General features: G+C 55.1%; 1 protein-coding gene across 1 annotated transcript in view; it reads left to right on the top strand.

Annotated features, from left to right (window-relative positions):
* The window catches only part of CACNA1S (calcium voltage-gated channel subunit alpha1 S), an 87,103-nt gene that overhangs the window by 49,771 nt on the left and 23,377 nt on the right, over positions 1 to 13,955 (top strand). Inside the window, exons 26-31 of the mRNA XM_077839033.1 lie at positions 973 to 1,131; positions 1,720 to 1,830; positions 3,129 to 3,212; positions 12,168 to 12,296; positions 12,931 to 12,996; positions 13,503 to 13,594. Coding sequence (XP_077695159.1) covers positions 973 to 1,131; positions 1,720 to 1,830; positions 3,129 to 3,212; positions 12,168 to 12,296; positions 12,931 to 12,996; positions 13,503 to 13,594 — 641 coding nt within the window. The remainder of the gene's footprint in view (positions 1 to 972; positions 1,132 to 1,719; positions 1,831 to 3,128; positions 3,213 to 12,167; positions 12,297 to 12,930; positions 12,997 to 13,502; positions 13,595 to 13,955) is intronic.

Raw genomic sequence — 13,955 nt, 5'->3', positions numbered from 1 at the left:
CAGGGATTCCCGCAAATGTTCTTCTAGGCCACATCCCTCCCCATCACTCAGCTGTTGGAGTCGTCCCTGGACTCGACGGGAGTCTCGAATCTGCTGGCCCATGCATTCCTCTTGGCCCTGCCCAGTTATTGGCAGAGGGGGAGGAGTAGTGTGGTGTGGGAAGGGATTCTCCGTGAAAGGTTTCAGGAGGGAGATGTGGAACAACTGGTGGAACTTGAGGGATTCTGGCAGCTGCAATCAAAAGGTTACCGGGTCAAGTGGTTCCATGATCACAAATGGCCCTAAGGACTTGTGGGTCCAGCTTCTCAGACAGATGCGTGGGTCCCAGGTCCTGAGCACCCGGGGTTGTTATGGGTCTCATGGCCCAATGTACAAGAACAGGTGACCTGGGCCAGAAGGGGCCAAGAGCAGAACACCGAAGCGATTGCTGGTAACCATGCACCAGGGCAGCCTGGAGTCAGAGAGGGGCAGAAATGTTTCAGCACAACAACTGTCCTATGGAAAATGCTGATGTTGAAAACGTGTCCATTTTGATGAAATATCATTTAGAACCCCACTCCCGCGATGCAGGGTTGTGCTCACGTCAGCCGTTCAGCCATTTTCTGAATGGAATCTTTGGGGGTTTGATTTTTCATTTTGAAACAAACTATCGATTGAAGCCCACGAAGCTCGACGGCGGCGGGAAACGTTCCTGTTTTCTCAGAGCAAAACGTTTCGATGGGCCCCAAAATGAAACTTGCGTTTCACGGGAACTTTCAAATTTTTTTTGTTTTCAGAACTCGGGGGGGAATGCTCAAAATCACAGGATTTCCTGCGCAATGAGCGAAATCTGGTCTGGCCTGGCTTGGCAGCGAGGAGGGGCTGGGAGCGGGGTTGGAGGTTTTACAGCTGGGAGTGTTTCGTGATTGCCCACAGTACCACCTCTGCTTCACGGGCGTCAACGCTCGACCGTTTCCCTCCTCTCGCCCGCAGCGACAGTGTGTCCAGTATGCGCTGAAAGCCCGCCCGCTGAGACGCTACATCCCTAAGAACCCCTATCAGTACCAGATCTGGTATGTGGTGACCTCCTCCTACTTCGAGTACCTCATGTTCTTCCTGATCATGCTGAACACCATCTGCCTGGGCATGCAGGTGAGGATGGAGCAAAGCGAACACCCTCGCTGTAGGGTGGGAACCTTTGATCCGCTGTCCATGGGGCGGGGGGGTGTCCGAGACCACCCGGCTCTTGGCAGCAGGCTAGCAAGCCATCAAAGTGAGACTTAGGCTTTGCCACTGGTCTGGTGCCCTTGGATATCTGGGTTTGGATCTTGGCTTGGGATACGTCATGCAGTTCAGCAACACTGCTCCAGGGAGGCCCCTCCTATGGAAAAGCCGGGGGTGCTGTAGGTGAGGCGGGAGGGACCGTGGCACAGCTGTGCATGGGTGTGGGGACGCCCGGGGCTGCGGATCAGGAATCAGGAACATCTAGGGAGCTGTGGGTCAGGACCCAGGGCTGGAACAGGGAGGGGGCTATGGGGCAGGACTTAGACGCATTGGCAGAGCTGTTTTGTGGAATGGGGGAAAGCATCACAACTTCTGCTCACATTCCTACCCTGACAGAGCTCTAGGTTTGTATGTCGGTCCCAGGCTCTCGCATCTGGTCCAGAATCTGAGACCCCAGCCCCATACCTGCTCCCCATAGCCCAGTGAGCTAACCTGTGCCTCTTCCTGTCTCCCCAGCACTACAATCAGTCAGCTGAGATGAACTACATTTCGGACAACTTGAACGTGGTCTTCACCATCCTCTTCACCGTGGAGATGTTTCTCAAGCTCCTGGCCTTTAAAGCCAAGGTGAGTGTGAGGTGAAAGTCTGGGGGGCATGAGTCTGGAGAGGGGTGGGGTGCATAACGTGACCGGGATGTGGGCAGCCGTGCCCAGTGGTTGGAGCAGGAGTTGGTAGCCTGGAGTCAGATCCCAAGGGTCAGAACCGAGTTACCTGGGGTGAGACAAGGCAGGAACTGTCACAGCCGTGGGCAAATGCTTTGAGTAGCCACTGGGCTACTGCCACTGGGCTTAGGAGCCTGTCCGCTGGGCTTAGGCCTGTCCGCTGGCTCTTCCCACCCCCCGGGCGCGGTATCCGTCGGCAGCCTGCTGTTCGTTGGGTTGCTTGGAGGCTGGCTCTGCTGCAGGCCCCGATTCCTGACTTGGGTGGGGGTGCGAGTCTGGATAGGGTCCCGGGGGTGTGAATCTGGAGGAGGGCAGGGGCTTACCCCAAGCGGTGGGCATGGCATTTGCTCCCCACGTAGCGTCCCGGGAACACAATCCCCTCGGAGCCTGGGGCTGAGGACCTGGCAGCTCCTGAGGGGAGGAGCAGGGCCAATGCAGGCCACAAGAGGGAGCCCTTCCTCCAGCTACCTGCTCGCCCAACACCCCCGCCCAAACCCCGCTGCTCTCCCTGTCCTGGGTGTCTCTCCAATGGGGGTGGGAGGCTAGTGGCCCTCCCTGGAGCTCTTCTGACCCCCCATCAAACCAGGCTTAAGTGTGAGCGGCCCTGTGAGAGCCCCTGAGCCTCCCGCCACCGCAGCCACTGAGCCAGGTGAGAGGCGAGGCAGAGCCCCCCTCTGCCCTGCCCTGCAGGTGTGTCCCCGATGCCCACTGAGAGACGGCCGCTCACCTCCGTGGTCCCCGTCGATGTGCCCAGAATAAGCATCGGCACCAATCAGCTGGGAAGGTCTGACCCCAGGAGCTAAGTGGGTGCTGGGTTCTGCCATGCCAGCGGATAAGAGTGGACATGGAATTAGCTCAGGGTCAAACCCCTACATAGCACCGTGCTCGGCACAGTATCCATAGGGAGGGCAATCTGAATCCAAGCTCCGCAGTGCTCTCTCCATCTCGGGGCATGGGGGGCAGTCTCCCCCCGCTGGCTGTATTTTATGTGGGCAAATGGAGACCCTCCCTCTGGCGCGGTGAGTGGGTCAGCTGTTTGCAAGGGACAAAGCGCGCCTCGCTCAGGAATGGCAAGTCTCCGCCGCAGGGAGTTGATAACCCCCCAAGAGGAATCTCCCCTGCCTGACCCTCAGCTCCTTCCTTTTCTTTCCCCCTGTTCCGCCCCCCTGTCGTCCCCCCGTGATTGCTCTCTCCAATCTCAGGGCTATTTCGGTGACCCCTGGAACGTCTTTGATTTCCTCATTGTCATCGGGAGCATCATTGACGTCATCCTGAGCGAGATCGATGTAAGTGCCGCGGTGGGGGGGCGGGAACGTGTCCGAGAGCATGGGCAGGATGGTGATGTCACGGCAGTGACGACCTTGGCAGGCTGCCAGCATCCCACTGTCACGTGGGAGGCCTGGGTTCCTGCAGGACTGCGCGGGGCACCTGGCAGAGCGACCTGGGCTGGGCAGGAGGAGACTGGGGCAGGGGCTTGGGCACGTGGGTTAACCTTCTTCTCTCTGTTTAAGAGCCGGTGCTGACAGGCTCTCTCCTCAGCCATTACATAGCCCTGGTGGACACCCCCGCCTCAGCCTCAGTGGCCCCCACCCCTCCTCCTGAATCTGCCTGCAGAGGTACCCTGTGGAAACGGCCCTTGTCCTGGGACAGAACCAGAACCTCAAGCTGACTCCATAGTGACATATGCCAGTGCTCCCCAGAGGCTGCACCCCCGCCGTGCCCTGCCCATGTTCTTTAACCACATGCCCAGATGGCTAGCAATCAGCTCACTCGGCCTGAGATCACCATAGCGATGGCTGAAAGAGTTCCCCTTGCCTCATGGTCCCTATAAGAAGTTTCTGCCCTGCGCTTTGTGCGGGTCAGGCACCATTTCAGTGACTTGCTGGGCGTGCTTGGAGTGTGTCATCGTGTATGATGATTGCCACATATACCCGGTGCCTACTCTGTATATGTGTACCTGTATATCCAATATACACCGGAGTATATTCGGGATATACCGCCTACATGATGCCACACGTGTACGCTGCAGTGTGCGTGTACCGGGCAGCCTGCATACAGGAGCATTGTCCAAGCGGCGTGCTGGAACTGCACGAAGCATTGCTGGGAGCTGTGGGCCCGGTTGCTAGCACGTGGCATGGAAACACATCGGGTGTGCGGTGCGTACCGTGAACCCAGCTGTAGTTGTAGAAGTAGCTTGAGAAGGGAGCACTCCAGTGGGGTTGACACGTCCTCACTAATAAAAAGGCCCATCCAGGAGTCACTGCAGCGTGTCCCCGCTCTCTGTGCTGTGTCCCAGAGTAGCACTTAGCCATTGCCCCGCATCTGAGAGTGAACCATCGGCAAGGAGGTCCGGCCCGGAGGAGATGAAGTGTCATCCTCTCCTGTTCTCGGGCACAGCTTCCCAGCCCCAGTGCACACCGGTCCCGCAAGGTGGATTGCCATCTCTGCAGCCCAGAGGAGCCCTCTGGCTGGCTCCATTCTCCTGGGGCGACCGCACTGGCTGTCTCCTCAGTGAGCGAGGTGCCAAACTCCAGGGAACAGGACTCCTCGGAGCTGCCCCTGACCGGGTATTGGGTCATTGGCTCCATTCCCATGTCACCACCAGCTAACGGAAGCCAAAAGCCCCCCTGAGCAGGACTGCCGACCCGGACAGAGATGGCTTTAGTGACCAGCACCATGGCGGCCCCTCTGCTTTTTCACCATTCCTAGCCAGCACGAAGGAGAAACCCATTAGGGAGCTGGCAGAGGTCCCCAAATGCCTGCTAATTTGGGCAGTTGTCAGCTCCTGTCAGGAGTTCCAGGCAGAGCAGCAGCTGCCAGCCCCTTTCCCCAGTCACTGAGCTGCCATTGAGTGGGGCCTTGAAACACTTCCTGGGCTGCTGTGTCCTTCCCAGCAGTACTCAGCTGCGAGGGCACCTGGGCTTCAGATCCCATTGTTGCTTGGGAAGGGAGTTACTGGAGCTCTGGGCTCCCCCTGGAAAGAGCTTTGCATTCAGTGGGTATTGAGAAACACTAACGGGTTGGGCATGTTGCCCAAATCACCCCATGTCCCCTCCTCCAACAAGAGACATCAGGGCTGTTTTTTGGTCTCTTTCCAGAGGGTTCACTTGGCCACCCCAAGATCCCCCCTCCTTGTTTTCCCCTTGACATCGCTCCCACGCGCGCACCTTGACAGCCCCCCTCATGGCCACAATTGAAGATCCAGGGGTGAGGGGAGATCTTCTCTCTGGCCACCAGGAGCTAAGGGACCAAGAGGAGAACTGAGTTCTAGGGACCGTGCTGGAGATTTTGGTTGGGGGGAACTAGACTCAGTGAAGCTGGGCATGTAGCTGGAGAACATCAACCCCACTTGGTAAGTATTCCTCTCTGCCCGCCATTGGCAGCTGGAGTTTCTGAGTCATTGCCCATCAGGGTATGTGTTTGCACCTGTCTCACCTGGAGTCTGTAGCCTTGTCTGCTCTGGACAGTGCTGGCATGAAGCATAAGGAGATTGAGCGATTGCTTAGGGCTCCAAGCAGCTGATGGGGGCTTGTCATAAATATAAAGGGAAGGGTAAACACATTTAAAATCCCTCTTGGCCAGAGGGAAAACTCTTTCACCTGTAAAGGGTTAAGAAGCTATGATAACCTCGCTGGCACCTTACCAAAATGACCAATGAGGAGACAAGATACTTTCAAAGCTGGAGGGGGCGAGAAACAAAGTTTCTCTCTGTCTGTGTGTGTGTTTTTTTTCTGCCTCTTTCGCTGCCTCCATTTCTTTGTCCTTTGCCTCCATAGCTCTCCTGTGGGCAGCCTCTAGGGCTTTTTCTGCCTCTTTCACTGCCTCCAGTCTGGTTAACTCCAATTTGTTTTGTGCCTTGGTTTCTGTCATGTTTGCCTCTCTGTTTTTAACTAACTTTACACCCGAGAGTTAGAAATAAAACAAACAAAAAACTTGGCTTGTAAAATTTTGCTGTGCTGTAACCGCATACCTATGTTCTCTGATAGTGATTGTCAGCCTACAGAAAAATCCTTAAAAAGAAACCTAACACCTTTGTCTCCAGGCAAATAGACAGAAAACCCCTCTAGTTGCTAGGTAAAAAGACCAAACTTCTTCAGGTCTGTGAAGACTTGTGAATTTCCCTGCAGGAGGTTAACTACCCTGCCTTTAGGTAGAGAAAACTCTAGCTCACAAAAGACAATTCCCTTTTGTCTCTGCTCTGGCCCCCATGCAGAGACAAAAAAAGCTCTAACTGCTTTCAGCTGAAAACCTGCTTTCCAGGAGCCCAAAGGGGAAAAAAATGTCCTTTTTAAAATCTGTGCTTCTTGTTCAAAAAATCTCAAATTGATCTCAAAATGATTTCAAGTTAATCCCACCGCTCTGCCACCATGTCAAGGTTCCTTCCCCTCTCTGAACTCTAGGGTACAGATGTGGGGACCTGCATGAAAACCCCCTAAGATTATTTTTACCAGATTAGGTTAAAACTTCCCAAAGATACAAACTATTTTACCTTTTGCCCTTGGATTTTATTGCTGCCACCACCAAGCATCTAACAAATATATAACAGGGAAAGAGCCCGCTTGGAAACGTCTTTCCCCCCAAAATCCTCCCCAAACCCTACACCCCTTTTCCTGAGGAAGGCTTGATAAAAATCCTCACCAATTTGCACAGGTGAACACAGACCCAAACCCTTGGATCTTAAGAACAATGAAAAAGCAATCAGGTTCTTAAAAGAAGAATTTTAATTGAAGAAAAAGTAAAAGAATCACCTCTGTAAAATCAGGAGGGTAAATACCTTACAGGGTAATCAGGTTCAAAACATAGAGAATCCCTCTAGGCAAAACCTTAAGTTACAAAAATACACAAAAACAGGAATATCCATTCCATTCAGCACAGATTATTTTATCAGCCATTTAAACAAAACAGAATCTAACGCATATCTAGCTAGATTACTTACTAAATTCTAAGACTCCATTCCTTTCCTGTTCCCAGCAAAAAAAAAAACAACAACACACAGACAGAAAGAACCTTTGTTTCTCCCCCACTCCAGCTTTGAAAGTATCTTGTCTCCTCATTGGTCATTTTGGTCAGGTGCCAACGAGGTTATCCTAGCTTCTTAACTCTTTACAGGTGAAAGGGTTTTTCCTCTGGCCAGGAGGGATTTTAAAAGTGTTTACCCTTCCCTTTATATTTATGACAGGGCTCCCTATTGGCTTTTTTCATATGTGCCGTGTGGGGGCTCCTCAAAATGTTCCTGCTTAGTCCAATGGTCTAGCACTGCCTCTGGCTCTGGAATGCTGCTTCCTGCCCAAGCGCACAGAGCCTGGGAGCGCTGTGTTTTGGGGAGACCGCACTCTCACAAAACTGTGCCAAGTGCGTCCCAGCGGTGCCACTGGGATGGGCCGCCCTCGTGTTCTGGGGCAAGGGGAAAGTTCGCCAATAACAAAGCCATTCCTGGGGGTTGTTTTCTCCCAGAAAAATTTTAACGCTGGTTTGCAAAGTCTGTCCTCTCTTGCTTTCTCTCTCCTTCCTTTCTCTCTCCTGTGTCTGCTGGTCATTGACTCATGCAAGATGGGGCGGAGAAGGCCTTGCTATTTGAAGCCCTTTCCTGAGTCACTCAGGCCCTAATCCAGCAAAACATTTAAGCACATGCAAGCAGTCCCATTGACTTCAATGGGACTAAAAATAAAGCACCGTTGCTGGATCATGCCCTGTGACCGTGATCCCAAGCCCACTAAGTCAATCGAAATTCACTCGTTGACATCACTGCACTGGGGGTAAGGCCTTACGAGTGAAATTCACTCCTGCACACAGGGCCAGCACAAGGGCTAGACACCACTTAGGCCTGGTGTGACGATGTAAGTGGTGCATATGCCTTGTAGCTGTATTCCCAGCATAGGGGAGAATTGCACCCAAATGGAGCACCCTAGCCAGGGAATGGAATAGTTAGATCTGCGGATATCTGCTTTCTATCCATGCACCATTTTTGTGGATCGGATGTGGATACAAATTTTGTATCCGTGCTGGGCTCTAGGAATAGCTACACTCTAGGAATTAACAAATTCAGTACACTTGGGCGAGAAGGTTTTGTGTGTGGACGCGAGCCGGGCTCAGGGCAACACCTGAGAAAGACCCTGCATTAACTTGGTAGGGAAGACGAACCCTAAGTGACTTAGGAGCTTAAGTCTCATTTTCAAAAGTGGCTTAGACACCTTGTAGCATAAGACCTGCTCTACACTTGAAAATGTAACTGTTGTGTATGTTGGCTAGAGGCATGAATTTTTTACCAATATGTAGGTATACCAGTGCCCATATAAAGCTGCAATATACTGGTATTCCCGTTCCCATATGGGAGTAGCTATCCCTGTATAAAGCACCTTCTACACCAGTATAACTGCGTCCACACTGGGGCAGGTTGTATTGCTCTAACTACCCCGGAATAGTTCAAGTGGAACAACTTTCTAGTGTAGACAGGGCTGGTGTCTCATTGAACGTCGCTAGGGGCTTCGGCCTTTAAGTTGCTCTGGTACTTTTGCAGATGTTTCCCCTAGTGCCTATCTTTAGGTTCCCAAGTCCGAACATTTCTCTTCCAGTCTTACCCAGCTTGATATTTCCTTCAACCTGCCCTGGGAATGAGCCTGGATTCAGATCTGCCTTATTCTGTGCGTTAGTTTTTGGGCCATTCTACCCTGTCTTCTTTCTGTGTCTCTTCCTCTCTCTGTTTCTCAGCTTGCTCTTCCCTCCAGCCGCCTTTCTGTCTTTCTCCCTCTGTCTCTCTTTTGTTTCCTGCCTCTCTGACAGTTTCTCTTGCTGACACTCTTGTTCTCTCGACAGACGTTTCTTGCTTCCAGTGGCGGACTGTACTGCCTAAGCGGAGGCTGTAATGGCATTGTAAATATCAGCTGCATGTGCTTGCAGTGGGTCTCTTTATTTTTCTTCCCCTAGTTGTTTCTCTGCTGCACTCAGCTGCTGTGTTTGCCTGGATTGCATGGTGTGAATCCAGGGGGCTGCTCTGCAAATGCACAGGGTGACTCTCCTGTTCGGAGTGGGGGTAGGAGCTAAAAACACCAATGGTTTGGGAGCGAAACACACCCAACCTCTAGGAGATCTCCTCACCTCACGCTGAAATGTGATCTCCATCCATCTATTTATCCATCCACCCCTCCCTATCCCCCCACTGACCCATCCATCCATATTGCACTGTTGTTCTATCCATCCACCCCTCCCTATCCCCCCACTGACCCATCCATCCATATTGCACTTTTCTTCTATCCATCCACGCCTCCCTATCCCCCCACTGACCCATCCATCCATATTGCACTTTTCTTCTATCCATCCACGCCTCCCTATCCCCCCACTGACCCATCCATCCATATTGCACTTTTCTTCTATCCGTCCGTCCTTCATCCATGAAATACAGCAAAACTCAGCTAGAGACAGAGCCATCTAACTAAGGTTGCATCCGGCTGTTGTACAGACAGGACAGGTGCTCTACCTGCTCATTGTATCATCTAATGCAACGTTATTTTGTAAAGGTTGGGGATCGGTCCTGCTTTGAGCAGGGGATTGGACTAGATGTCCTCCTGAGGTCCCTTCCAACCCTGATATTCTCTGATTCTAAGGTCTCTCCCCCCAGCTGTGTGCACACAGCTTCTTACAATGTGATTTGGTGCAATTGCAGGGATACGTTTCTCGACACTTCCATTCTCTGCGGAAGGTTAGTTTCCCTCCTGGCCTGACGTGGCCTTGGGCTCTGGGTTCCCTCAATCCCTGTTCAGCTGTGTATGGTACAGAGCCTGTGCTGGTTTCGATGGTAACTGATCTCCTGGTGATGGACAAAAGTCACGAGTCCCAGAAGCACATAACAATGAATTTTGTGATGTGCACCAATATGGAAGGGAGGTGACACATCACCTTCACATTGGTGCACGTAACAAAATCCATGTGGTGGGGGTGGGGTTGAGGGGTTCGGAGCGTGGGAAGGGGATCAGGGCTGGGGCAGAGGGCTGGGGTGCAGGGGTGTGAGGGCTCCGGCTGGGAGTGCGGGCTCTGGGGTGGGGCTGGGGATGAGGGATTTAGGGCTGGGGCAGAGGATTCGGGTGGGGGCGATGCCACAGCCATGGCAGGTCTGGGCCGCGGCTGGGTCGGGGCTGGGGTAGGGGCGCCCCGGCCCTGCGGCAGGTTGGGGGCTGGGCTAGGTTGGGGCCGGCGGGGCACTCCTCCCACCGCAGGTCCCCAGGCGGGTTGTCTGAGCCAACAGAGCGAAACAAACGCCATCAGTTCGGCTGGAGCAAGTGGGGGCGTTTTAAAGCAGAGGGTGGTGCCCAGAGACCTGGCAGAGCTTTTGCTGCTGGTGCTGATACTGCTGGGGTGGGCAGCAGCATGCGGGAGTGTGAGGAGAGGCAGCCTCAGGAGGCCAGAGAGGGCAGTTGCACTAGCCGTGGGACGATGGAGGCTGGGACATGATTTGGGGCCGAGATGGAGCTGGGGCAGGGACAACGACAGGCTGATTTTTCAGACTAGGAACGCTTTGGAGAGCAGAATTAGGGACACTTCACTGAGCCCCCTGGATGAACCCACTCTCTCCTTTGCAGAGGTCCCCCCATAGCAAGCCAGCCCCTGGGCTATCAAGAGGGGCAGCTGGAGATGACCCTGCTGTTTTTGCTGGACAGCTGCCTCTGGCACCAGAACCACTGAGGTGTTAAGGCCTGGTAACCAAATGTTGCTATCCCCATTGGGCAGCTGGGGAAACTGAGGCAGGGAGAGGGTCAGTGACTGGCCCAAGGTCATCCAGCAAGTTGCTGGTGGAGTCAGGATTAGAATCCAGGACTCCTGACTCCTCCCATCAAGCATTAGGCCACAGCTGCCTTGTGGGGAGTGGAACCTTGTGTTATGATCATCCGATCTTGTGCCTGGCACATCCTCTCAGCTGAATCCAAGGAGCTGTACATACAGGCAGGTCAGGTCTCTGATCCCCCCTCTGCCCCACGCCGCCCTGTGAGTCAGTGTGCCAGCCACCGCGGCTCCTGGCTCCTCCCCAGCGAACGCTACCGAACAAGACATGGTGCAGTGAGACAAGACAAAGAGGGGGAGGGATTTGCCCCACAAGCTGTGATCCTGGCTGATCAGCACTATGGAGCGTTTGCTCAGCTTGTTCCAAAAGTTATTGGGAGCCTTTGATAAGATGCAGACACCTGCAGACACCTGGGGCTCCTGGTGGGGAAGGCAGCGTGTGAGGGAAGGGGTTAGGGTTCCAGCTTAGGAGACAGACGGTCCAGCTTCAATTCCCTGCCCCAGGCTCCCTGGGGCAAGTCATGCTGGGCCTCAGATGCCCGTCGGAACCTAGCCCTGCCCTACCACGCGGCGGGTGTGAAGACTGTGATCTGTGAACTGCTTTGAGACCTGCTGACGAGAAGAGCTAGGAGGTGTTATTACTGCAGGTCCCAGGCTCAGGGATGCACCCGCCAAGCAGCGTTTGGCTACTCGAGCAGGTGTCGCACTGTCACTTGTGTGTCTGTGGCCGCTGTTGCGGAGCGGAGAGTTCCCACCCTTGCCAAGAGCTTTTCTCTCCGGACAGTCTCCTTTGCTGCACGTCCCCCTTGGGAGGGCTCCGATCCCCGCTTCCCTCCAGACAGGGAGGGACTCACAGGGACTTGGGGCTGCAATATCGTCTTTTGAAGGTCTCCCCTACCCTAACCCACCCTATTCCTTCCCTCCCTTCCTCCCACCCCACCCCGGTCAACCCCGCTCCATGGCCCCAAACCGAATGTGCACAGCGAGCTCCAACCCTTTGCCCCCTGCCATAGACCTGCTGCAGCCAGGTGGCTCTCGGGCCCAGAGTGGTGGGAACCAGAGCCCCAGGTGAAGCAGAGGGGACCGGAGCCCATCATGTAACCCTTGCTGGTGGAGCTGAGCATGGGGGAGGGAACCTCTCTTCTGGATCCTCCTCGCTGGCATGTACTGATTTGGTAGCACCCCTCGACCCTCACTAGAGCATGCAGCCGGCCCAGCGCGTGGGCTTACTCCACCACACAGAACACCCAAGCTGCAGGAGAGCCCTGAGCAGGGCTGCAGATCCGAGATATACCTGGGCTGCAGCGGTGAACAGTGGGGGAAACGCCACCAGTCCTGCACAGCGGTGGCTCCTCCCCGTGGCCAAGCAGCCCCGAAGAGCCCAGCAGGTCTCCTGGGCCTGTTCCCGCCTTCCCCTCCCTGGGGCTTCTGTTCCTACTGAGCGACTAAGGGGCCTGCTTTGCCTGCAGGATTCTACAGACAATTCCCGCGTCTCCATCACCTTCTTCCGACTTTTCCGGGTGATGAGGTTGGTGAAGCTGTTGAGCCGGGGGGAAGGAGTCAGGACCCTGCTCTGGACCTTCATCAAGTCCTTCCAGGTGCGTGTGGACCAATCCCCAGCAAGAGCTCCATTAGCCCGTAGACGCAGCAGGCTGTTAACCTCGATATGGACCGGTCACTAGCTGGCACACACTTGACATGTAGGTTACCCAAGCATCCGGGAGTTCAGGAGGAGCCAAGAAGGGCTTCCCAGATGCTCATTCATACTGGTGTCAGCATGTCTCAGAGCCTCAGTTGACCCCATATTCCCCAGACCAGTAAGATTGCCAGCTCCCTTGGGCAGGAGCTTCAGGACTGGAGGGACCCTGGGGGTGCTCTCCAGCACCTCAGTCGTGGGCACCTGTTTGTGCGGAGACTGTGCATGTCCCTTTCTCCCTGGTCCCCCCCAGTGCTTGTCCCAGCTGCTGGGGCAGGGAGCTCCCTGTGCAGCAGGCTGTGGAGTAAGTGACAGCTGCAGGAACGCTGGAGACCGGGTGTTTTTAATGGCAGCTTCCAGCAGCAGACAGCCTCACTCTCTTGCCAGCTGCCCTGCTGGACCCCTGGCTGGCACCAGAGCTTGGTAGCTCCGGCCCGGAGAATTCCTACCCCTAAAGCAGGTGGGATCCACAGCGGGGATAGGCCGCTCCCTCTCAGCTCCACTCCCACATAAGCCCTGGACCCTTTGTCTCACAGGCCCTGCCCTACGTGGCGTTGCTGATCGTGATGCTGTTCTTCATCTACGCTGTGATCGGGATGCAGGTAAGGAGGTAGGGACAGTGCTGGGGCCCCGGCTGGCGGGGTGTGGGAGAGTCAAGATCCAGGGAGCAGGGGTCACCCCTCAGGAGCTCCTGCCGCACAACGGATACAACCCTGCTGCCTCTCCGTCGGGGGCGGGGGTCTCAGAGTGCTCTGCAGTCACTAGTGAATCAAGCCCCAGCAGCCTCCCTGCCAGGGGGAGGTCACTGTTATCTGATGGGGAAACTGAGGCACGGAGCTGTCAAACTCCCTCTGCTTCACACAGCCAATCGGTGGCAGAACTGGGAACACACCCCGGACCCCTGACTCCCCGCGCTGTGCCCAGTCCACAAGGTCATCCTGCCAGGCCAGCCCTTTCCCTGTGGTTCCGGGCTGTTGGCTGGAAAGGAGCCATCGGGAGCAGTGGTGAGGCCAGGAGCGGGCGCGTGGGGTGGAGGGTAGCCACAGATGCCTGTGGCAGTCGGGGTTCCTCTGCCAGGGCAGCTGGGATCTGAGCATGTCGTTCACAGACGTTTGGGAAAATCGCCCTGGTGGATGGAACCGAAATCAACCGGAACAACAACTTCCAGACTTTCCCACAAGCCGTGCTGCTGCTCTTCAGGTCTGTGCAGGCCCCGCCCCTTCCTCATCCCACCACATCCCTTTCCATTCCACCCCCTCGGTGTGCCTGGTACAGCCAGCCGGGAGCCACTGCTGGGGGAAGCCAGCCTGACTCCCCGAGGAGCAAAGACCCCAGGCTAGCCCCTCACTCCCACAGGTCAGGAAAGGGCCCCTCGTGCGTGCCAAGAGGTTGCACCGGATCACAATGCACAAGTCCAAGTGCAACACAAGGACCTGGGTCTCCATACACGGAAGCAACAGTGAGGTGTACCCATCATGGCACTGTCGTCCTGGCCATCCCCAGGCGTTGAACCCGGCACCTCCAGAGCTGAACATGGAGCTGCGCTAGCTTGTTCTGCAGG

Source organism: Eretmochelys imbricata, chromosome 21, assembly GCF_965152235.1.
Source record: "Eretmochelys imbricata isolate rEreImb1 chromosome 21, rEreImb1.hap1, whole genome shotgun sequence".
NCBI classification, from domain to species: Eukaryota; Metazoa; Chordata; order Testudines; family Cheloniidae; genus Eretmochelys; species Eretmochelys imbricata.
Note: the sequence above shows the minus strand (reverse complement) of the source record. Positions and strands in the feature narration are given on the sequence as shown.